The sequence below is a fragment of the Heliconius melpomene genome, chromosome 9 (genome assembly GCF_056956725.1).
Source record: "Heliconius melpomene rosina isolate 202511_hmr_F chromosome 9, ASM5695672v1, whole genome shotgun sequence".
In the NCBI taxonomy this organism is placed as follows: domain Eukaryota; kingdom Metazoa; phylum Arthropoda; class Insecta; order Lepidoptera; family Nymphalidae; genus Heliconius; species Heliconius melpomene.
Genome location: NC_140397.1, coordinates 967,712 through 993,113, shown reverse-complemented (window position 1 = coordinate 993,113; position 25,402 = coordinate 967,712). Strand labels below are relative to the sequence as shown.

At 33.6% G+C, this 25,402-nt stretch overlaps 1 protein-coding gene across 18 annotated transcripts in view; it reads right to left on the bottom strand.

The window, feature by feature from the left end:
- lap (phosphatidylinositol-binding clathrin assembly protein lap) overlaps positions 1-25,367 on the bottom strand; it is a 41,385-nt gene extending 16,018 nt beyond the window's left edge. For 8 of the 18 annotated variants that reach the window (XM_085190472.1, XM_085190476.1, XM_085190481.1 and 5 more), the window contains exons 1-4: positions 25,092-25,367; positions 15,597-15,739; positions 8,279-8,354; positions 860-880 (exon numbers count right to left, since the gene is read on the bottom strand). In XM_085190472.1, the coding sequence (XP_085046598.1) occupies positions 860-880; positions 8,279-8,354; positions 15,597-15,739; positions 25,092-25,242 (391 nt within the window). In that variant the 5' untranslated portion in view covers positions 25,243-25,367. The remainder of the gene's footprint in view (positions 1-859; positions 881-8,278; positions 8,355-15,596; positions 15,740-25,091) is intronic. The other 10 variants (XM_085190482.1, XM_085190490.1, XM_085190475.1 and 7 more) reach the window with 7 other exon arrangements.
- Between the last annotated feature and the right edge of the window lie 35 nt (positions 25,368-25,402).

Here is a 25,402-nt window from a genome sequence, read left to right as displayed (position 1 = left end):
CATTGTGTTTGTGCATATAAATATACACTACAGATATATGTACATAAAAGTGCATAGCCTAGGTGCCGCTACGACCTACAAATGCAAGGTTATGAGTCAACACTCAGCTATCTGTATACATAATAATTTTATTACTATTAATAATTAACCTTAGGAATTAATAATGCTAGGGGTGATTGTACCATCCTACTAATAAAAATAGTGTGAAAGTTTGTAAGGATTTGTTTCACTTTCTCGGAAATATTGAACGGATTTAGATGAAACTTTTCAGTAATATAGACTTTTTTATCGCTTCACTCATAGCACGCACCTAGCAGAGTAAGTAGACGTGTTAAAACACTTGTTGGTGAATAGTGGAAATCAACATAGCGCTTTCCTTTGGTACCAGAGCGAGAAAAAGAAAATTAAAAATTTCATTTCCCCGAGCGGGGATCGAACCCACAATCTGTCGCGTTTACGGTCTCCCTCTTGTGCCCCTACGCCACTATTGGCCTAATATAGATTAAACATCAAAATAACACGAAACTACAATTAATATAAAGATTTTGTATAATTTTGCTATAATATAACAATAAACTTAAGAGGGCGAAGCCGCGTTTTGATCGCTAGTAATTAAATATACAACGTTTTCTAACCACACTCTTCGCTATTTGACTTTCTAGCCATCGTGTATCCTAGTACAACGGCAAGCTGGCATATGCCTAAAAATGTAAAAAAAAAAAAGCTTTTAAAAAAACCGGAATAAAAAAAGCTAGACTTAAGCCAACATTTCTATACAAAAAAAAACACAAAACTAACATAACTGTGCAAAAACAATACATTTGCACCCACATCCAAAGCATTACACTTATAAACTCACCGATTCGGGCCCCAGCCGCGCCTTGTGCGATGAAAAAGAAATTTATATATAGATTTTTTTTTAAATAATAAGAAAACGAAACGTCTAACTTAAGTAAGTAGGTCCTAGATACTAATTTAAATAACAATTTTCTATTATATACACTCGTGTTATATATAGTGATAAATCACTATATTTTTTTTATCTGACGAATTATATCTATTAAAATATAACTACGAAAGTAAGGCTAATTAAAAACAACCTTTGCATAAGAAAATATGTAAGTTACCACAGAATATTTCTTAAATATTTTTATATAATATAGTTACTTATTAACAGAATGTTTTATAAAATAATATAAAATAGTTCTTATAAGTGGCTTATTGGCTAAAGTTTGACGGAAATTAATTCGGTGCGGGTTCGCATCCTGCTACGGGCAATTTGCAATTTATCTCACACTTGTAAACCAGTGAAGTAAGGCCTACACGGCAGTAAAAGTAAAAATAGAGGTCAGGTAGGTGCATAAAGTTTGCAAGAGATGAACAAATCCATGTGATATTTAGCGGAAATGAACAGTTCAAGGACATGCATTTTACCATTACTTCATATTTTTTATAAATGTGAATTTATTATAAACATAAATGAAAATTACATATTATAAACATTTGTTATTGGGATATTTAAGGGTAGACAGAGAGAACCTGGAAACCTAATGTTAAAAACCTCCGTTCCCATTAAGACACTTCCGTTCCCCACTTTCTGCCAAATTCTAGAGATATTGCGTGTTAAGTGGTGGAACTCAACGCCGCGCTCTGCCTCGGTACCAGAGCAAGCAAATGAAAATATTATATCTAATCCTCGAGTGGGAATCGAACCCACAAACAGTCGTGTTACAGTCGCACGCTTGTGCCCCTCCGCCATAAGAGGCCTCTTCTGTTGTTATAACGTATGAATAAGAACATAATTTCCCTAAAAAAGTCATAAAAATCACTTTTACACTTATGTAAATACAAATACATAGTATTTGTATATATTCATTACATATAAAACGTCAAGGTTTAGAATAACCCTTTAAAGTTAGAAAGGTCTAAGGCAATCAACTTAATAATCATATTAAAAGTGGACATTTTAAACAGGACCATACACCATTTTTCCACATCAACTTCTACCAGACGCTTAAGTTCTATCCTATATTACTATAGTATACAAAAATAATAATACTAATATACAGAGTGTCCCAGGAGTCAACGATAAAACGAAACCAGGTGATAGACCAAGTCATGACAGTTATGAGAAAAATATAAAAAAAAATCTTTGTCATGTATTTTTCATATTATATTGATTTTAAAAAATATCGGAAAAACCGACACCCTGTGATGGTTTTTGAAGTTCCAGGACTACAAATATTACTCTTTCTTCATTTTTTTTCTGTAATGTAATCATGAGTAACCCTTCTGTGAATTACAATTTAAGATTGAAATATACCTGCATCAGTTTTCAATAAAATGTGGTGTTTTTGCCAAACATTAAATTCAAAATATTTACTACACCTAACTTTAACCGGCTATACTGTAAAAAAAATGTACTACATTGTTTTTGCAAGTAGCTTTAAAAGTTGGCGCATTTAATCTGGATTCCGAAATGGTACAATACTTGCTGGATTACTTCTTTGTTGAAGAGAGAAAAATCGAAATACACGATAATCGGGATGACGTTCAGCGTTTTGGTATCTTTTCCGATACATTCTAGCTGCAGCATTAGCATTACATAACCACTCTCCATGAATAAAATGTATATTGGCAATGTGTCAAAGACCGATTATATGGCCTGCGAGATCGCGGACTCGAGCACTATCCTTATAGGTCCTGGGTCAGCCCCTAAGTCGAAAAAGTTCAGGTATCTTAGATCCGTCAGCCACGAGTCTGGAAGCATCGATCACGATCTCCATGGTCGGATAAGCGTTGCCTGGCCTAAGTGGCGGGAGCTCACTGGTGTGGTCTGTGATCGCAGGATACCATCCAAACGTTTTCCGACTTAGGGGCTGGCCCAGGACTTATAAGGATAGTGCTCGAGTCTGGGCTCTCGCAGGCCACATACTCGGTCTTTGACACATTGCCAATATGCATTTCATTCATGGAGAATGGTTATGTAACGCTAATGCTGCAGCTAGAATGTATCGGAAAAGATACCAAAACGTTGAACGTCATCCCGATTATAGTGTATTTAGATTTTTCTCTCTTCAACAAAGAAATAATCCAGCAAGTGTCGTATCATTTCGGAATCCAGATTAAATGCGCCAACTTTTAAAGTTACTTGCAAAAACAGTGTAGTACATTTTTTTTATAGTACAGTCGGTTAAAGTTGAGTGTAGTAAATATTTTGAATTTAACGTTTGGCAAAAACACGATATTTTATTCAAAACTGATGCAGGTATCTTTCAATCTTAAACTGTAATTTACAGAAGGGTTACTCATGATTATATTACAGAAAAAAAAATGAAGAAAGAGTAATATTTGTAGTCCTGGGACTTGAAAAACCATCACAGGGTGTCGGTTTTTCCGATATTTTTTAAAATCAATATAATATGAAAAATACATGACAAAGATTTTTTTTTATATTTTTCTCATAACTGTCATGACTTGGTCTATCACCTGGTTTCGTTTTATCGTTGACTCCTGGGACACCCTGTATAAGGAATAACACGATAAATACAATGTAAAAAAACGGACGAGATAAAAGAAATATATTAAAAGATCAATGAATCATTATAACAACAAGTTATTTATTTATTGAATGCTGCAAATAAAATTATCATAATTTTACAATTATACTAACATATCGATTATAAGATATATAAAAGATATATGATAACACTGTATTATATCTTTAATGGATTGTATTTGATGAAAAAAAATAGTTCATAATAATAATTTATTATAATATATAGTACATTCGAATAGTCGTGGCTATCCCGTAACGTAAAGGTTATGTTTTTCTTATTTGTAAAGTTTTCCAACTTAGCTGCCTAAATATTTTACTATACAAGAATTAAGTAAATATAAATTTATTGGCAAGACACTCCTTTTTACACGCAGTGTCTGATTTCGAGATATTGTGTATAAAGCGAAGGAAGTCAACGTCGATTTTTTTTACCCCAAAACGGAAAAACGACAATAACACATCACCTTAAGTGGGGATCGAACTCACAACCATCACGTTACGTTACGTACAAAATACAACATTTTATATATTACCTATTCATATAAAAGCATTTACAATAATACCCTAAGCTTACATCTTCTGAAATACGTAAGATGAGTTCGAAGGATTTATATTCAAACAATTTCGTTGAGGCAAAGCTGAAGAGCCCGCTAAGCCCTTCATTATAGCATCGACACTTCAAAGGTGTTACAAAACACTAGTAACTGGGTCGAGAGTAGGTACCTATCTAATAGGAGTACTGAGACAGTGTTTTTTTTATGTTTCACGCTGTTTTATCCCGCATTAGTAGGGTACGCAGAGGGAACCTAGTGCCAAGACTATCGTTCCCTATTTTCATTCTTGTTTTTGAGATAAATTTCATAAGATAATTCACTATCCATACCTATATTATAAATTCGAAAGTAACTCTGTCTGTCTGTCTTTTACGCAATCAGGGCCAAACCGCTAATTTAATTGTGATAAAATACTTATATAGAGATACTTGAGGGTCTCGGGATGAACATTGGACACTTTTTTTTTCTCATATTTGTAATATTTTCGATTTATATCAATATATTAAAATACTTATTAATTTGACATGCAATTTATACCGCCATATCACCGCCAACAACCGCCGTTGCTAAGCAACGATTTGCAAAGTTTGTTGTTAGAAAACGTCACCTAAAATGAGCTTGCTTAACGCATCTCTCTATTGAAAACTGAAAATTATTTAATAAATATTCCTATAGTTCAAGCGGGCGTAGCCGCTTTCGGGTGCACTAGTTTACTATATATTAATGCAACGTTTACACATAACAACTTTATACGTCTAACATTTTTAAAGTGTTATTCTACACTTAGGAAAGAAAAATACTTTCTTAGAAACGTATAAAAATTTGAACGTAGAGGGATTTGAACGCGCGCCACTTGGAAACCATCCAAAACGAGCCTCTTGGACGATTCCCAAGGGGCGCAGGTTCCAATCCCGCTAGGTTAAAATTTTTATAATTTACTAAAAAAAAGTAACTTTACACGTAATTTGGCCAAGCTTTCTGCCAAGCGGCGGCCGCCATAGTTTTATGTATTCTATGATTACATATTGGAGTCGACCTTTGAGTTCGTTGACTCGACACGACCCCGCCATGTCCTTCCTCCTTTTAGTGCAGTTGCTATTGTTCGTTCGTAATCACTATGGGAAATTGTATTTGTGTATGTAATTTGTATGGCTACTTTGTGCTACCAGTACAGACGTAAGTGACGATAGTTGAGGGTTCATATCTAGGACTCTGGGTATCATGAAATTGGGTTTTATATGATACAAGATTTTAATTGGGGCTGCACTCTTGTGCCCAAACACACATAACGCGTTCTAAGCAATAAAAGTTACATTTTCGAGACATTAGGTACTGTGTTGGAACTCAACGCCGCACTCCGTCTTCTTACCAGTGCAAGGAAATGTTAAAATTCATACGTCCGGGGAATCAAACCCACGATCATGCATTTACAGTCAGAGCTGTATCCCGCACGTAGTATGGTAGGAAGAGAGAACCAGGAAACCTACTGTAAGGACACATCCTTTACCCACTTCCCAGTTTCCCAGACAAAAGAAAACAAAAATAAATAAAATACATTACAAAACATTTCTACCATTTGAACAACCTTCATAGCGGAGATCGACCACTTTGAAAGATAAAAGTGAATCTCACGAGTCTACTCAGGCTTACATAACAAAAAAAATAGACAAAACGAGTTTCGCTGTTATTTCGTAAGTGTACAAGTAACTTATAATTATAGAAATTCAGCACAACGACACAAGCGAACAAAACGTAGGTCTGGCGGCTCTGGGATGTTGGGCTAAATGGAAATCGAACCCATAACGGTCGCGTTTACACTTAGATGACCAGACACTACGACGGCCTCAAAGAAGAACACTTTCAAGAAGATAAACGAATATGTCGAATATATCTCGGTGCGATGGCCACTTTTGCATTCGACCCCTTAACCTAATTCGAATGAGGTCGAACATAGAATATAATTTTGAACTTGGCAAGTAAAATAACATTTTAATCTGATCTGATCGAAAGTACTTTACTTAAGGTACTTTATGTATAACGTAAACACGTAATAACTAACGGAAATTTTTGCATTTCCTTAAAATGAACCTTTTTGGACCTGGATCCTGAACTTTACCGTAGAACAAAAATGTTTGTGTAAATGTTATTTTTTTTAGTTCGGGGCGAATTTTTTATCAGAACAATTACTGGTGTGCTACCACAGACTATTCTGCGGTGGGGACGGCCCACTAGCTCTCCCTCTTACCCTTACGTCCGTGTGCACACTCTATTCATTAAGAAACTTTTCCACTTCTCACCAAATTCTGAAAACATTACGTGTTGATTCATGGTACTCAACGCCGCGCTTTGTCTCATTATCTGAGCGACGAAAAGAAAATAATGAATATGTATTTCGTTTCCTCGAGAGGAAATCAAATCTACGACATCTCACGTTCACAGTCGCACGCCTGTGCCGCTGCGCCACGTGTGGTCGAAAGATATGACTAAAGCAAAAATGAAGAAACTCTAGTACTTAATAATTAATACTACTAAACTACCTATATTATGACCCGCTTACAAAACTGGTGGTCTAAACAAATTAAATTTACAACGTATAATAATTATAAACCACGAAAACGTTGTTAGAAATGATTACCATCGTCCTTCCTCCCTAATTGCGTGCTCCGTTAGAGAAAATTTATAGTGTGCTATATATTATTTACTTTACTTACGTTGAAAGAAATATGTAAAACTAAAGAAAGCTAACTCACTATTTTTCTCTTTATTTATTAAAAAAAATAGCTTCACGCTGATATTATGCCTACCCGCAGAGGGAACTTAGTGTTAAGACATTCCATTCTCTACTTTGCGCCGAAATTTCCAAGCGTTCAAATCCGTCACACAACACGCTATGCCTCGAAAAATTCGGGGGAAAGTGTGGTAACACGAGGTTCCCTTTACCTACCTCGCTATTTGCGGGACGCAAACGCTGTAAAACTGATTTGATTTAATTTTTTTATTAATTAATGAATATTTCTAATACAGTCGTCTTTTAAAATTACTTTGTTTATTTTAAACAAACTTAATTGTTACATATACAAAAATCAGGGTCCTTAAGTATCTATGACAGGAAATTAAGTGATCGATTTCAATATAACCTTATAAGAGTTTTACGCCATTGCCTTTACAAGTCAAGCAATGCAAACAAACAGTTTCATAACGAGACAAGTTTACACGTAAAAGACACTAGTGTTAAGGAACTATATTCTACTTCCACTCTCCCCATTAATTTTACACACTCCGTTTTGAATGGCGGAGTTCAACGCCGCGATTTGTTTTATCGGAATGGAGAATAAAAAAATATAATCATCCACCGAGTGAGAACCATAACGTTTACAGTCAGAAGCTGTCTCACTGTATGACCTCGAATAGACAATGCTATGCAAATACTATGTTAATAATATGTTGATTTAAAACATTATTATAACAATAACTTAAATTTATCATTCGTTTTGTTTTTAAAAATATTAAAATTATAAACATCGTGGTATACCTACGACATAGCCTATAATATTATAGGTAATTTTATAAATTTTTTACATACATTCCCAGGAATGACTTTGAAGCCATTATCTAATTAATACAAATCATTTAAATTTCAAAAACTCATGTCCACTAAGCTACAATAGCTCTAAAGTTCATAGTTTTCGACGGCCCTTTGTATATTGACGCTACAAGGCACTTAAACAACTCGGAGAGTACATGGGAGCAATAAGATCCGTATTTTATATCGATCGATCTCAAGAGTTTATAATCAATGTCAACTTGCCGTTTCCATTCATAGTTTATAATGTATGAATGAAAATGGCATCTCGAGATCGATCTCAGAATTAAGAGTGATGTGTAATATAAATACGAGCCTAAATGAGGTCTTCCGAAAATTACAATGGAAATGGTAAAAAGTAAAATTTAACAATTTATTTCATAAAATCCACATAAACGGAGTTGTTGGCGGTTTAATTAATTATAAATAATATATTCTATAGATTGTAAAATTACTTAGTTATTTTTCCTATTATTATCATTAATAATATAGTTCAATAAACTTATAATAATTACAATACATTTTATTTGCAGCATTTTAATCAATATAGTTTTAAATAAAATGATAATAAATAGTACGTACCTTGCACTCCGCTCTTATCTAGAAAATTACTTAGTTGAAATGTGGAATTACTCGACGCCAAGTATTGTGTGAACCTCTGGAAACAAAATAAAAACCATTATGTAATCTTCGTAATAATAAAATATATATTTTTAACTAAAAAAAATCAGTTTCATCAGAATTTTATTTTGATGAAACTGATTATTATTAGTAACCGAAAATAATTTCGTATTTTATTCAACCACGCCGAGATAAATTTCCCTAGTGAACGATTTAAATCCAGAACAATCGCGAACAGTCAGCCAGATCCCAAATGCGCCACGATAGCACTAAAAGCTACAAAACAATTTCCCGTGCCATAATCTATAAAAATGGCAAAAATCTTGTTAAAAACCCCCTTAAGGGCTTTAAAGCAGACAACGAAATACGGAACAGTAAAAACTAGTATTTTTTAGCTTCACGTTACACATAGCAAAACTGAGAAGTCTGGGATAGCCTAGTGTAAAGAATCAAAATATGGTGTGTTGAGCAGCGGAACCGAATGCCACAGTTTCTCGTCAAAAAGAGGAATGAAGTTAGCATCGAACTCACAACCATCGCTTTTACAGACGCTGAGCCGCTATGCCACGATAGCTTCAGGTAATATCAAGCCAGTCGCTATCAAGCGAAAATATTTAATATTATAGTAATACCTTCTTCAATATTATGGTACCTACATTATTTTTTAATTAACCAACTAACACACTTTGCCATTAAAGAATATATAAAGAAATCGTTTTATGAACTTGGTATCGAATACCTAATGGTGTTACTTGGGAAAATAACTATAGGGCAGAAAGAACCTCTGTTCACACTCTCTGGGATACTTTTGTTCCCCACTGCCCACCGAATTCTTGAGGCAGTTTCTCGTTTCAAAAAAGTGGAGTGAAAAGAAAAACATTCCTCTGAGATAGCATCGAACCCCCAACCATCGCGTTTAAAGATGCTGAGACGGTCCTGATAACTTCAGTTATTATCAAACCGCAATCACTATCAAATATAAACATTTAATGAAATACAAAATTCAAGTAATGGCTTGTTTAATATTTTAGTACATTAAAAAAACCAACTATTTAATATACACTGCCATTAAAGAGTCATTAAAGAAATAATTTTAATGATTTCTTATCAAACACGTATTGATGTTACTTGGTCAATTATCTATATTATTAACTTCACGCTGTATCCCGCACATAACGGGGTAGACAGAGGGAAATTAGTGTTAATGCATTCCGTTCCCCATTAATATTCTTCCATTTTCCCACTGCCCACTTCGTGAGGCATTTGCGTCTCTCATTAGAATGTGCGAGGGAACTAAACGCCGCGTATTGCTTTGTTACCACGATGAAATGAAATATATGAATACATATCTTAATATTTATGTTTTATTTTTATTCTTATAAGGCGACAATCTGATATCTATTTCGACGGAGAGAGACAAAAGAGTGATCCCTCCTAATACTTACTATGCGAAATTAGCAAAAACTGGAAGATATGAATATACGCTGATTGACCAGTTAAAGACTACTTTGAAGTACCATATCGGTACCTATAATATGCATATGTGTTGCATTGCCGACAATCCAATTAGCGTATTAATTCTGAAATGCTATTTCTACACTGGGTCACCCATGAGAATAGAGAGAAGTGTCTGACTTTACACGCTTATTTTGTATATTATGTTATTTTTTTCCTTAAAGAGATGTTCAAAAATCCTCATAAAATATAGTTTCTAAAACATTTTTGAGGCTGGTCGTGGTGCAGACACAAGCGTGCTACTGTAAGCACGAGAGATTTGGTTTAGATTTCCACTTGTGGAAGTTTACTTTATGTAAAATGAAAATATTAACTATTTTATTTCCTCGAGTGGGAATCGAACCCGCAACCTTTGTTCTTGTTTACAGATTAATCGCAGTCAGTCGCGACAGTCACTTTCAGTCAGCGTATGTCAAAAACGTGTAAAAACGTGTACTTAAATTGATGCTTTTAAAAAAGAGGTCCGAAATTTCAGAGAACGAAAAACCATAGCATTGTATACATTACTTTCTTTGTTTATATATAATATAATGATAGGTATAGTTGCCACAATTTAAAGTATCGCGAGTGACAGACAAACAGGAAAACATCAATCATATTTACTGTGTACCTATACGTAATATGAACGTATAAATCACACGGAAGTCGAATCTTTATGTTAAAATATCGATCAAGTGCTAGTCGGACTCGCCCACCGTGGGTTCCGTAACAGTTTCAGGATTGTAGGTCGATGGCACTCGTTTTGTATGAAATAAACTACAATTAAAAGTTTGATATAGTAATATAGTTATATAATTGTAATTAATTTCGTACAAAAAGAGATTTTTATCTATAATATAAATTTCTATATTTTGGATTTTTTTTCTTTAATTATACTGCAAGTTCTTACGATGCAGAGATGCTCATATATTTTGATTGCGTTGACTTAAAAACCTTTTGATTTTTTTTTGTGCTCCTAGGAACCGTAGACATGAAATGATAGTTATTCATTTCAGCCACGCGATCTCTAGATAGTCTTTTTTTTCCTTTGAACTACAGAACCCTAAAAAACACCGTGCAATCGTGAAATTATGTACAACATTAAGATTTTACAATTATATTGCGATTTTTAAGAGACATGCGTGTCTCTTAGAAGAAAATATTTTCAGCTTCACGCTATGTCCCGAAAAAAGGCAGGCACAGGGAATATAGTGACAAGACACTCTGTTCTCTGATTTTCATATGAATTGAATCCACCGTGTGTAAATAAAAAGAAAGAACTGAGAAATAAACAATAATCCATCCCTCGGGTGAGGATCGAATCCACAACCACCATGTTTACAATTGGACGCCAGTTCCACAACGTCACGACGCTCTAATATATAATTTCAAAGCATATTCTTATCAAACGGCAAATGAAGTGAAACCACACGTAATGCAAAAGGCAATTAATTCCAGTATTTTAATGGAATTTCGCGTATGCCTCTACGTACTTGCTTGTATAATACAAGAGTTACTGACTGATAACTGTACTTATCTAGATGATAACAAATATTATTTTTAAATATAATTTAGTGACCTCCAAAACCTCAATTTACTTTCATTTCATCTTCATCTAGCCGCTTCACCTGTTAAATTCTCGTCTATTGTCATATTTTTCTTTCACGCATTGCTCCTTTTTTTATTTCAGAGTAGGCAGAGAGAACCTAATGTAAGTACTCTATTCTCCACAAAAAAAAACTTTAAAATTCAATAGTATCAATAGGCAATACATAAAAACACTAAAACCCGACTAGAATAAGAAATTGAAAATTTTAAATTAAAATTGAAGATATGAGTAGATAATATAGAGTAATATAAAAAAAAACACCTGAAATCTCTACTACGGTGATTAGAAGACTTTTCACATTTATCGAGCCAAGGATCGAACTCACGATCTTACCGTTAACCACTAAGTACACGGGCCTATTTCACCTATATATTAGCATATCATTAAACCTTATTAAATCTAGGTAACCTTATAACCTTTTAATTTTAAGCTATTTCGGCGTCGCCTGTTTATTTCATTATAAAACCGGTCTCCGCGCTATTTACAAATGTACTTAGAAGTAATACTGCTCACAATGTAATCGCTAGTATCGCAACCAGAATTTTTCGTTTATTCAATGCTTAAAATTAATATTTTTTTTCAGCTTTTCGCTAATGTTAAGTTAGACGCAATGCGTGTTGATTAGTGGAACTTAACTCAGCTTTGCCTCGTTACCAGATTAAAGAAATGAAAATATTTAGTATTTCATCTCCTCTACTGGGTATCAAACCTACAACCTGTCGCATTACAATAGCACTCTTGTGCCTCTGCGTCACGACAGCGCTCACCTCAAAAAAAATCTTAAATAAATCTTTTCAAATTAAAAAATATAGGCAATAATATATGTAAACCGTATCTGACTAAAATATAGTGAATTAGGTTACACAGCCAGTGATTTAATTGGTCTTGATTATACCAGCGTAAGTAAAGTATGAGTAATCGGCTGGAAACAGGATTTATATATCTACCATACAAAATTAGTAAATACGTATTTAAGATTTAGATGACTTGAATTCTCGAGTTTCTTAGTATGGGGTCTACAGCCGCACTCATAGATATCATTTTTATTGCAATACATATACAACTGTAAGGGCGAGGTTGTGGATTTGATTTACCGTGGAGGAAATGAAATATTCAATATTTTTATTTCTTCGCTCTTGGGCGTTGAGTTTCGCCACTCAACGGGCAAGAAGCCTTTCCGCCGAAGCCTCAAGCATTCGGCGGAAAGTAGTGTATCTTAACACTAAGCTCTCATCTGCCTACCCTGCTATGTACATACAAAATATAGCGTGAAGCTTACAAACAATTCTACAATTTCTAAATTACCCAATTAAAACACAAAAAATAGTTTTATCCACCAATCTATTAAGCAAATTCCTGTGTTGGGTTCCACCACTCATACTAGTAATCTCTTAATGGATGGAACGTGATATACCTACGTATCGATGTCGCTACAATCTTTCCCTTTAAAAAAAAAACAAGCAATTTAAACATATATAAACATTATATTAAAAAATAAAATAAAAAAGTTTAATCGTCTTCACGCAGTATCCCGCGTACAGCAGGGTAGGCAGAGAGCACTTATTTTAGAGTAGTTAAGAGCGTAGCTCAACGCCGTGCTTCTTGCCTTGGTGCTGGAGCGAAGAAATGAAAATGTTTATAAATAATAATTCATTCCCTCGTTTGTGCGTTGCGTTGACGCAACAGTCTCAAAAGTTTATTTCGATTAATAAAATATAATATTTTTAATCGAAATAAACTCTAATAATATTTTATTTCTTCATATAAGTCGTGCTATGTACATAATATATAATATAGATATATGTATATAAATGTCGTCAATGCAACCACTTGAATCAATAAACGTTTCGCTGTTTAGCGTTGTTCGGGCAAGTATTGTATTACTACGGCCAATATCTTCATGTATAGTATGACTAATGCAACCAGACGTAACGTATTGGACGGGACTGTCCATATGTCCGTTGTCCCGAAACATGGCACTCGGGACGTACAAATGTCTTTTTTTTTTCAAAGTGGCGTATTTTATAAATTTTAATAAATTTTAGTAGAAAGTACTCAAAATTGTAGTCAACAATTATAATAAGTTGTAAGTAAGACTGAAAAAAAAACCATTCCTCTAAAAATCATGAACAAGACAAATGTAACTTTCTTAATACAATAATTAAAATTGAAAATTATAAAACCGATGTCCCGTTTTGAGCCGAATAAATAGTGGTCACTTTAAGTATGACTATCAATCATTTAGAGGCTGTTGTTAAGCGCTATTCTTTAAGATACCTAAATATTTTCTTCAGCCAGATATTTTTTTTGAGGCCAGCTGTGGCGCGCAGTGTCACAAGTTTGTGACTGTAAACAGGACAGGTTGCGGGTTCGATTACCACTCGAGGAAATGAAATATTTAATATTTTTATTTCTTCGCTCTGGTGTCGAGGCAAAAGCGCGGCATTGAGTTCAGTCACTCAACACGCAATGCCTCAGGAATTCGGTGGAAAGTGGGAAGTGGAAGCCCATTGCCTGGGTTACTGAAAAATCTGTAAATTTTCGGAATTGGCTTGGCAGAATGCTTATTAAAAAATAATGGAAAATTACTTAATTTTCCCGCACTGATAATCTCAATAGGAGATAAAGCTTCATGCTTGAAAAAAAAATAGTCACGTTTTATATAACTACACATACCTATCAGGGGAACACCTATCTCATAAATATGTTTTATAAATATAAACTTCTCTCAAGTGAGAATAAAGTGTCTCTCGAGTGAGGGTAATGTTGAAACTTTTTCAAGTATACGAGGCTCGTATAACGTACATGAGGTTATATGGAAAAAAATATTAATTTTAAAATAACTAGCCATATTTGTGTATCTATCGAAAAAAATAATATCACAAGGTTATAACAGACTAGTAGAGGTCAATAAAATACAATTCTATATTGGCAATAAATGTAAAGAAAAAATCTTAACGCATCGTTCACTCGCGAGCGCGACTAGGATCAAATTTTATTTCACATTTAATTTCTTTCTTTTAATAAAATTTTTTTGGGACAATCCGTGACCCGTCGGAATTCAACGGGTCCAAGGTTTGGATCGATATATATAACGAATCAATACAAAACTTGACACTCATGTAGATTTTGAAAATTTCGCTGATGAAATTGAGAACAACGCATTATACAATATTGAACTTGGCTCTAATTTCACATTTATATTTTAGTTGGGATTATTTAAGCAGTACCTCTGTTACTGGCAACGAAAAATGTATCACATCCGTCAATTAGAACAATTAGGTAGTGTCAAAGCTAGTACTAAAATTATTGAGTGGGTATTCAAGTTAGATTGCGTTGTGACAAAAAAATTAAAATCACCATTGCGGTATTAATAGTGGGTATAATAAATTTTACGGGTACGTAACTTATATAAGGGTCTAATATAGAATAATTTTTAATAAATAGAACATAAAAAAAGTATATAAGTTAAGTAAACATAGTTTCGTAAATGCTACATAGAATCTCCTATATTTTGACGTCAATGCATTAATTAACACATGTTGAAAAAATAAGTTCAACCAAGCACATACAGTAATTTTTTTTTAAATGAAATAAATAAATAATGGTCTAATATATTAGTTATATTACCTACTATATTTATATTTTCTATATATCTGCTAGAAGATGATGCACAGGGAAAACCAAAAAATATATACATAAAAATATGACAAAGTTGATTTCTCATAAATCATTTAGTTATTTAGTGAAACCAATATAAGCGATTAATAGAAAATATACAATCTTCTTTGTATTACAAAATACAATATTTATCTCTTTGAATCCCCCCATATAAAATATAGTAGTAAATCTTTTATCCCATCCCTCTCAGTCTGAATAAATGGCTTGACTCTCACACTTAGAGTCAAGCCATTTATTCAGACTTGGCGGTGATACAGTGTGGTCTTTATACATTGAGTATATTTTGTACACTTTTCACCTATTTATTTGTTTTTAAGCTTCACGCTGTATCCCGCACATAGCAGGATAAGAAACTTGGGAACCTAGTGTTATGATAAGGAGGAAATATATGAAGGAACCCTAGTACACTCTGTTCCCCACGCATCGTTCACATTCTGAGACATGGAGTTTTAAGTAGCGAAACTTAAAACAAAACAAACTTAAGCACTTTCTTACCTCATTTCCATACGCCAGCAGATGATGCACTGTTATCAGAGCTTTATACACCACCACCCAATTGGTGTTCTGTGTGCGCTCCACCAGCAGGTTCGCCAGCTGCGGTATTGACACGTTCGGCTCGTTTGTGCAGTGGACTAGATCTGTGAACAACAATATAATAATATAAAAATCTAATCAAATCACCTTCTGTTGTATCCCACACACAACAGGGTAGGGTAGAGGGACCCTAGTGTTAAGACACTCTGTTCCCCACTTTCCGCCAAATTCTGGAAGCATTGTGTGTTGAGTGGCGCGACTCAACACCACTGGCCACAATAATAATATAGTAAAATATAAATGAGCTAAGAAATTTTTAGTAGAGTAGTAAGAAAACCAGGGAGAGAACTCTAATAACACAGTATGGATGATACTGACGAAGATCAAGTAAAAAGGCATGAAGCCCGTAGTAAAAGTGGTAGCAGTAGTTTATCCCTCCGATTTTTCTGTACTTATGATCATGGATTCAATTTCCAGCACATGCGAGATGAATTTGTATAAATAGAAGTTATAAAATAAACTTGGACACGCAAATCTGGCTGAACCGATTAAAAAAGATGTCTGTACAGACAGGTATACTATAATACTTCTTATACAGTTATATATAACATTGCTTGATGATGTAAATTATATCATAATTATATTTGTCGGTGTTTTTGTGAGTCGAACCAGAAACGCACGCCGACAAAATTAGGGTCAAACGAAGAGGCTGTTTTTGTTAAAGTATATGAATATGTAATATATTTCTTCTTAGTATCTTTCAAATTGATTCTCACGCGTGGAATGTTTGAAATAAATGTATTATATAATATTTATATTACTACAACAAGTAGATCAGGATCTGAACACGAGTACCTACTCTTAGGTAACGCAAATAAGTGTTCTCACTGAGCTATAGGTACGTTTACATTTTCCTAAACAAAATTGCTGACACAACTGTTACAATATTAGTTGTTTGAAACTTCTCTAGAAAATTTTTATAATAAATTTAAATGACCCTAAAACCTTTTCCAAGTTGCGATTACGAACTACTTCACTGTTGGACTTTAAAAAATATTTAATATTAGATACTCTATATTGGTTTAAATATATCTTCATAAAAACACAACTAACTTAACTTTATATTTAATAGTTTCAAAGTTTAGCGAAGATTTGTTGACAAAAGTTAAATTTCAACGTTGTTGTTGCGAACAAAGACTTTCCTTGAAATACTTAGGCTATTCATATTTCATCCATTAGGTATGTGGGGTAATTTACTCGGTTTATAAGTAATTTAATTTAAATCGTTTTGTGATAATTCAAATTAAATTCTTAATATTAATTTAAAACAAAATTAATAATACAATTTTTTTGTTAACCTTCACGAGGCTATTTAAATATTTTCTATACCTACCTATATAACCTGTACAAAAATTAATGAAAATATCGACTATTTTAAATTATTACTAAAGCTCCGCTGCCTGTACGTCTGTTATCAGGCTCTATCTTATGAACCGCGATATTTGAAAGTTAATATTTTCACAGATGTTTTATTTGTGTTACCTTTATAACAAGAAATACTATAAAACTAAACGAAATAAATACTTAAGAGAATCTCCATATAAGAGACAATTTTTGTGGCGTTTTTACAGATAATTGGTACGGAATCTTACGGGCGCGACTCAGACTCGCACTTGGCCGGTTTTTATATCAACACCAAAACAAAATAATTAAACAAAACCTTTGATATTTATATTCATTATCAAAATAAGTAAGTCCATCCACTGCATTTCGATCCTTTCAATTAGCGATATTAAAAATTAAGAGATATCTGAATGCTGGTCTGATATAATACTATATTGCTACTATAAATATATACTTTTTGAGGTCATTCCTTTTAAAATAGAAAATTTTGCCGTCATATTATTCATCCAATTAAGGCCGTTGGACCATGTCTGACTAAATGATCACGTCCAAAACTAAATTAAGCAATAACTCAACCGTCAGGTTTTTACAGACTTGCCAGAAAACCAAGAAAATGAAAATAAGTCCCCCAAATGGAATTCGAATCCGAAATCGTCGTCATATCCTAACGTTTACAGTCAGAAGCTGTACCACTGTGCCTCAAATACAACCTATTCAGATGAAAATATACCTATAGGTATTTTCTAGCAATTTGTAAGAGTACATATTATCGTTCCTAACTTATCTATCAATTGATTTAGCATCACGCTGTTGCTCGCACAAAGCAGGGTAGGCAGAGGGAACCGAGTATTTTCAATTCTCTCCATAAATGAGATGATGAAAACAAATAAATTTATGGACACAATCAAATTTGATACAGAGCCAACTTTTTATATATATAATATTGCATTAGTCCTCCTCTTGTATGTTTAATGTATTGCGAAATGCATCAACGTACAGAATTATTAAGTGCCATCATATCCACCTGAGTAGGTATTAGATAACTGAAATGTTTTTTTTTTAATCTTTTATGGTGCAAATGGACAAAAAGTAGTGATACGTCACTTCAGTGTTCACTTTCTGTCAATTTACATAAATATGTAAGGTCATAACGTAAAAGGTAGACGTAGGTTATGAGTTCGTTACCCACTCGGCTTTTCAGTCAATTCAGGCGAATGAGGAAAACAGAGTGTATTTGCGTCAGATTCTTTCTGCATATCCTGTTAAATGCGGATACAGTATTACTTTGACATGTGTTGCACTATATACGTGAAAGAGCGTAAAAGCTAAAAAAATAATAATATACAACTTCAATTTTACAATTTTTAAATCAGATTGTACATTTTAAAAAAAATTACACCATTACACATACTAGAACACAGAACACACAATCTCTCACAACCAAATACAAGTGTATGTTTAAATTAAAACGTTTTCACATTTTTTTTTAAATTAAACAAAACTTGTCGCCGAAAGCGTTTCAGTCTAATGGGTTCGGTCTAACGTAACCACGTGTAGAGTTCATTGTGATGCATCACTGGTCGAACGGCGTTTTTTTAGGTACTAATGACACTTAAATATCAGAATACGAATATGTGACTGTTTTTGTGCTATAAGTGAAAGTGTTATGGGTTCGATTCCCATGCGAGGAAATGAAGCATTAAATATTTTAATTTTCTCGCTCTGGATATGAAGCAAGCTCTAGTAACGGTAGCGCTGCGTTAAGTTCCGTCACTCAAAGTAAAATGTCGAATTCTGGAATCACACCGTATCTTTAGATTTCAGCGGAAAATGGGGAACTGAAGTGTCTTAAAGCTAAAAAAAAATTGTGATTTTTTAAATATTTTTATGTGTTGTTAAGAATCGTATTTCAATGGTATTAAATATTTTAATAGAAAACCTATTATTGGTGTCGATGCGAACAACTTTTTACGATAGATACCTACAATTTCTCCCATTTAATTTTCATGGAAAATAATCAATCTCAATCAAAAAAAAAAATCTAAGTTGTAAGTTAACATAACACTAAATATAACTGTTAGAAAAAAAATCATCTATAGTTGTGACGTAAGACTTTAAAGAATTTTTTCTCGAAATCCGATGCGTCCTGCATAATATTATAACCAAAGTAACAATATAATTCATAGGTCCCAAGATGGAATTTGAACTCGCAACTGTCGTCAAACAACGTGCGTCATTTAGCTGCTATTGTGGTTAATTAATGTTATTAGTATGTTACGTGTGGTATTTATACATGTATAATTTCAATATAATGTATTTATTATCAATCTTAAATTCTATAATTGCCCCCATTACATAAAAGGTAAAAGTAAAAAATAAAAATAAATTATGTTGAGGTCGTTTTAGCACAGCGGCCCAACATCTGTCTGTAAACGCGACGTTTACGGGTTCGATTCCTACTCGGGGGAATTAATTATTTTAATTTCCCTCTTTTTCCAGAAAGTGGGGAATCCTAACTCATAACGCTATGTTCCCGTGCCTATCGTGCTATAAAAAATATTTCAACAGACAGCTCAACGCAGCGAATAAATAATTTACATTTAAGATTTTTTAGAACACAATAATAAAAAGTTTAGTTTAAAGAAATCGTATTCGATATCGGATTACATCGGGGACTCCCCGATAGTGTAAGTTTCTACATTAGTAATTTAGGTCATACTATGTCATAATTGAATATAGGTTTGCATAGTGCATGCGCTAATTTTGCTACCAGTTCGAATTAAAAAAATATTTTTGTAGGATACTGATTCGATTTACCAAGAATGGCTATACTATATCACATTTCGATGTACCTCATTGTACAGAAGGTACGCCCTGAAGTTATCTGTAAATGGCTGCACTAATTTCAAATTTAAATATTTTTATTCAAAATAAAAAGTTACAAGCTTTATTTTTTGAACGTCAAATAATTTACCATCAGTTCACAAAAGTTAGTGCCTCAGACCTGAGAAGAACCGGCGCAAGAAACTCAGGTTTTATTTTTTTTTAAATTTAAACAAATACATATTTAATTATTTGTAATTTGTATTTACGTTATTTTCTTTAAAATTAGTATTAAATATGTTAATATGAAATACCTAGGACGAAGGTAATATAAAAGTAATTTCGGATTACGACGGCGAGGCTCGTTGAGGATGAGATACAGGGGTCGAATGGCAAGTGAGCGAAATTAAATCAAAACCTGACCTGCTTTACGTATTATGGAGTTACGATACTTACATATACCTATATGTATATTTTTTATATTTATAATTGTATTATTAAATTACATACTATTGAAATAAAAACATACAATTTTTAATTTAAGAAGAGGAATAAATCAAATATGAGAATGTTGAAAATGAAAATTACTCTAAATGTTAATCATTAAAAATATATAAATTCTATAAACATCGAAAACAAAAACGCATGTGTCGTGCTAATTTTATGAGGCAATGCGTGTTGAGTTGAGTTTTCGAAATTTCCACGGGAACAGGAAAAAAACGGTAATTTTACAAATTTTTGAAAGTCCATGCTACAATTTGTGGGGCAACGACTAATTATCACCATGTCTTAACAAAAGGTTCCCTCTACCTTCCCTGCCACGTGCGTGATAGCGTGTGATGCTAAGTATACCTAAACATCATACATTTCCCAATTAATTGAATCGTCCAAAGGTCATAAAGCCATCAAGCGTGAGGTCGTTCGGAACCAACAAAGTCATTGTACATTCGCACTTGACCCAATAATGCGTCAATTTACTGTCTATAATGAAACTGACTTAACTTAATTATATTCTATTAGTACTATTTTTAGTTTCACTAATTTTTTTTTATATATCTTATTATATTTATTACTAGTGGGGGGCGTGCGGCTAACCCCGCTCAAAATATACGAATGTAAATTTAAGGAAAAACCAACCGGGCGATTCGGACTCGCTCACCACAGAGTTCTATACCAATTTCAGGATTGGGATTGGTAAATACCTTTTTAGGTTTTGATGATGCAGCGAATTCCATACAAAATGAAGAAAAAACGTTACATTAGTGCTCATATCTTTTAACTGCGTTAACTGTATTAGAAGCTTAATTTTGTGCTCCATAGAACTGTAAATCTGAATATCTCTAATTAACTTCAGATTTATTGGTGTTGACCTATAAGGGTTCCGTTTTTTTTCCTTTTGAGGTACAAACAGACAGGCAGACTGTGTTCCGCACACAGCAGGGTAGGCAGAGGGAACCCATTGCTAAGACACTCCATTTCCCACTTTCCGTCGAATTCTGGAAGCATTGCGTGTTGAGTGGCGAAATTCAACGCCGACACCAGAGCGAAGAAAATAGGAAATATAAATTTAAATATTTTATTTCCTCGAGTGGGGGTTGAACCCACAAACAATCGTGTTTACAGGCACACCAACTCAGAAAACATAATCTAAATCGCCACGTGAGTAATAAATAAGCCATATTACAATTATACCAACAATATATAACAGGTAAATTAAAATGCACAGGTAGGCACGTGGTGAGACGAAAACTTTTATTGATTTTACAATTCCCCCAATACAAGAATATCGTGCTATATACCCGTTTTAGAATGCGAAATGGCACATTTTATTCTTTATTATTTAATAATTTTAACCAGTTGAAATGGTTCTAAATATTTCTGATGTTTGTAGGTTCGAAGATCATATGTGATAACTTTATAATATTAAATACAGATAACACATATTTTAATTAATAATTCTCTTCTCCACTTTCAAATACTTGGGTTCGATACCCACTCGAGGAAATGAAATATTTAATATTTTCATTTCCTCGTTCTGGTAACGGGGCAAAGCGTGGCGTTCAATTCCGCCATTCAGTACGAAATGCCTCGTGAATTCGGCGGAATGTGGGGAACGAATGTGTCCTGATGGGAACGGAATGTCTTAAGATTGATTCCCAGTTAAAAAAAAACCTCCTACATTGAATTCAGCTTCTCGCTATGTTGGGAGTGCATCACATAGGGTAGCAGATACATGGGTACATCGGGGTAGCAGAGTGAGCTGTTACTCGATTTCCGCCCGATTTCAAGATATTGTGTGTTGAGTTGAACCTAAGGCTTGTGAAACCTTTGATTTGTCACAACAGTAAGGAAATGAAAATAATTCATTTCCTCGAAAGGAAATCTAATCCACAACCGCCGCGTTTACAAACGCTTTGCAGCTACGCAGGATACAGTTATTTTATTGTTAGAAATAATCCAAAACAATCTTTATATTTTATTCAATTATTAAAATAAAAGGGGGTATCTAGGCAACCGAGAACATATGAGGGGCTACCTATTAGTTGACAAAAACATGTTACTACGGAGACACTACAGAACTTACATAGGTTTTCCCGCATTTGACAAAAGGGGTGAAATACGGGAAGTATTACTTCAAAATTGCCCCTCAACCTCATCTGCAGTCTAATTGCCTCGTGCACTATGAATACGAACAAGTTACGGCATACGGTGCCAAGTACTTAACGATCGTATGTTCCATCCTTTTTATTTACTTATAAATTTTAAATAGTCCAGACTGCTAAGAAATATTTTTAAAAGTTCTATTAAGTTAAAGTTAAATTATTCAAAATAATAAGTTTAAAATTTAGAGATCAGTTGGTGGCGAAGGGCACAAGCCTTCGACTGTAAGTTCGACAGGTTGTGAGTTCGAGTCCCATTAGAGGAAGTGTAATATTTAACTTTGATAACGAGCCTTGAGACCTAAGCGATAGTAAGTAGTAGATTCGATTTTCTTTAAATGTGAAATTGAACAATAATTATAGATTTTTTCTCGGTGTGTCTGCAATTTTAAAACATCGTGATAGATTTTTTTTTCTTCCCTATAAGCAAACGCTTACCACAACGCTAACACAAACCTAAATATCAGACGCGTATATGAAATCGATACAAATATAAAAAGGGAATTAATTCGAAATATCATTGAAACCTGTCATTATTTTAAGTAATATTCTCAGTCAATATTAATAAACAAAATTGATAACACAGGAAGCGGCGGTGTCCGCCCTTTTATCGTGTTTCACTACAATCAGTGTCCACATTGTATTAAACACAGTTGTCGAGAGTGAACAGCCAACCAGACTTACACATATTATCTGCAACAGATGGCCAGAAATATAACACTGTTGTTGGGTGAGGGTATTGGTCAAAAAATTTGATGATATACTTTTTTTTTAGCTTCATGCTGTACAAAGCAGGGTAAGCAGAGGCAACATAGTGTTAAGGCACTCCTCCATTCCTCATTGCAGGATACTATGTGAGGCTGATTTAATTTATTTAGATTTAAGTATTTCATTTCCTCAAGTGGGACTCGAACCGACACAACCAAGCGACCTGTCACATTTAGCCACACAGTACTGTTGGAGACTAAAACACCTCTGAGAAAAGGTGTGAAGATGAAATAAAAATATTACGCTTTCTGCCTACAAAGCTGACAGAAAAAACCTTAAGGTATCGAGAAATATATCCTGGTGGCAGAACTCAATACTGCTTGCTGTAACTAGACTAGAATAATAATACATCTTCATCTCAAAGTGGAATTAAAACTTATAATGTTGCTACTATATTTTTTTAATAAACAAAGCCCCAGCCCCCATGACCCAGTTGTCATGGCTATAGCACCTGACTATATATACAATATTTGAGGGTCTTTTCAATGTCTTTTTCAGCTCTGATAAAACCGAAGCACTGGCATTGCATTCAACAACTAAATTCAGTAGTTAGGCAGTAAACAGAGTCTTGGCACTATGACTAAATACTGAAATTAACAAGATGATAATGTTAATAGGGTTGATGTTTCTTCCAGGTAAAATATTTTACCACATTCAGAGGACATTAAGAGTTAGAATATAGTTTGAATATACTGCTATATACTGACTTGACTACTACTGACTAACCTTCAACATTCAAATATTTTGGAATAAAATATAACTTAAAAATGAAATAGAGACAAAGTAGCACAGTGGGACAGCATCTGCTGTAAATGCTATGCTTGTAAGTTCAATCCTCACCTCACAGAAAACACTTATATTTAATTTATTTTCATTTCTTTCCTCTGGTAGAGAGAATGGAGTTAGGTTACTAGTTAATTCACAATATGTTGAAAAATTGAACAGAAATTCAGAAAATGTTGCTAATGCTTAATATAAAATCTAAGTAACAATATGAGGAACAGTGGGGAACGGAGTGTCTTAACACTAGGTTCCCTTTGCCTACCCTGTTGTGTGCGGGATACAGAGTGAAGCTGATTTGATTTAAGTAACAATGTACAAATTGCTAGGAAAAATATCAATGTGATACACAAAAATGTATTAATTCATATTAATATATTAATACAGAAACCAATCAATTATTGCTTATCATACCATTATAATGAGTAACAATTAAAATTTATTTGATACAAATCATTTAAAATCATTTAATTTCTTAATAAGCCAATAATTAGTAATTACCGATTACATTTTACATTTAAAGCACAAAAAAATTAAATTGTGTGATAGAAATAATTGCAATGAAATAAATCATGTTTATATTTTTTATTTTTAGATATATTTGTATACTTAAAGTACTTTCAAAAGTATAAGTTAATATCCCAATTATGGTACATTTGTATTAGAATGTTATATAAATTCTTATAAGTAGGTAGGTAGCCAGTTTTTTTGCTTTGACATCGTCTTGCTAAAGCCGTGTTTCCAGTCTATTCAATATAATAGTAGGTAACATGACATAATAGAGAATGTGTCAGGTCGAACATCGTGGGATAAAATTATGTAAAATGTTTTATTATAGACTCCTCATACATTTCTTACAATAATATAGCGGCGGAATGTGCCGTAAAACATTTGACACCGTCAAGTAGTAAGTAAAACTTATCGACCAGAATGATTCTGCCAATGTCACGAACATCGCATTAAGAAATGTACACTAGCGTGACGTAATTGATAAGGTGTTATAATTGAAATTAATACTTACAATCTAAATGTTTCTTTTTAGGTGCGATCATTTCTTCGGTTGTGGCTTTACATACAGATTTTGCTAATCCCTGACCCGCGATACTGTGACGAGCGGCAAGAAGCCTGTCGTTTATCGTTTGTCCCGCCATCATCACGTTCAGCCCAGACATAAACTGAATTAATACACTTTTAAACACCGATTTAGCGTTTTATCAAGTTCACAAAATTATGTAGGACGATGACGGGTAAAATATGTCACCGCCCCCCCGACTGGCACAATACTAAATTCAAGATGGCTGACTATAATATTCCAGATATTGCCATAGCTTA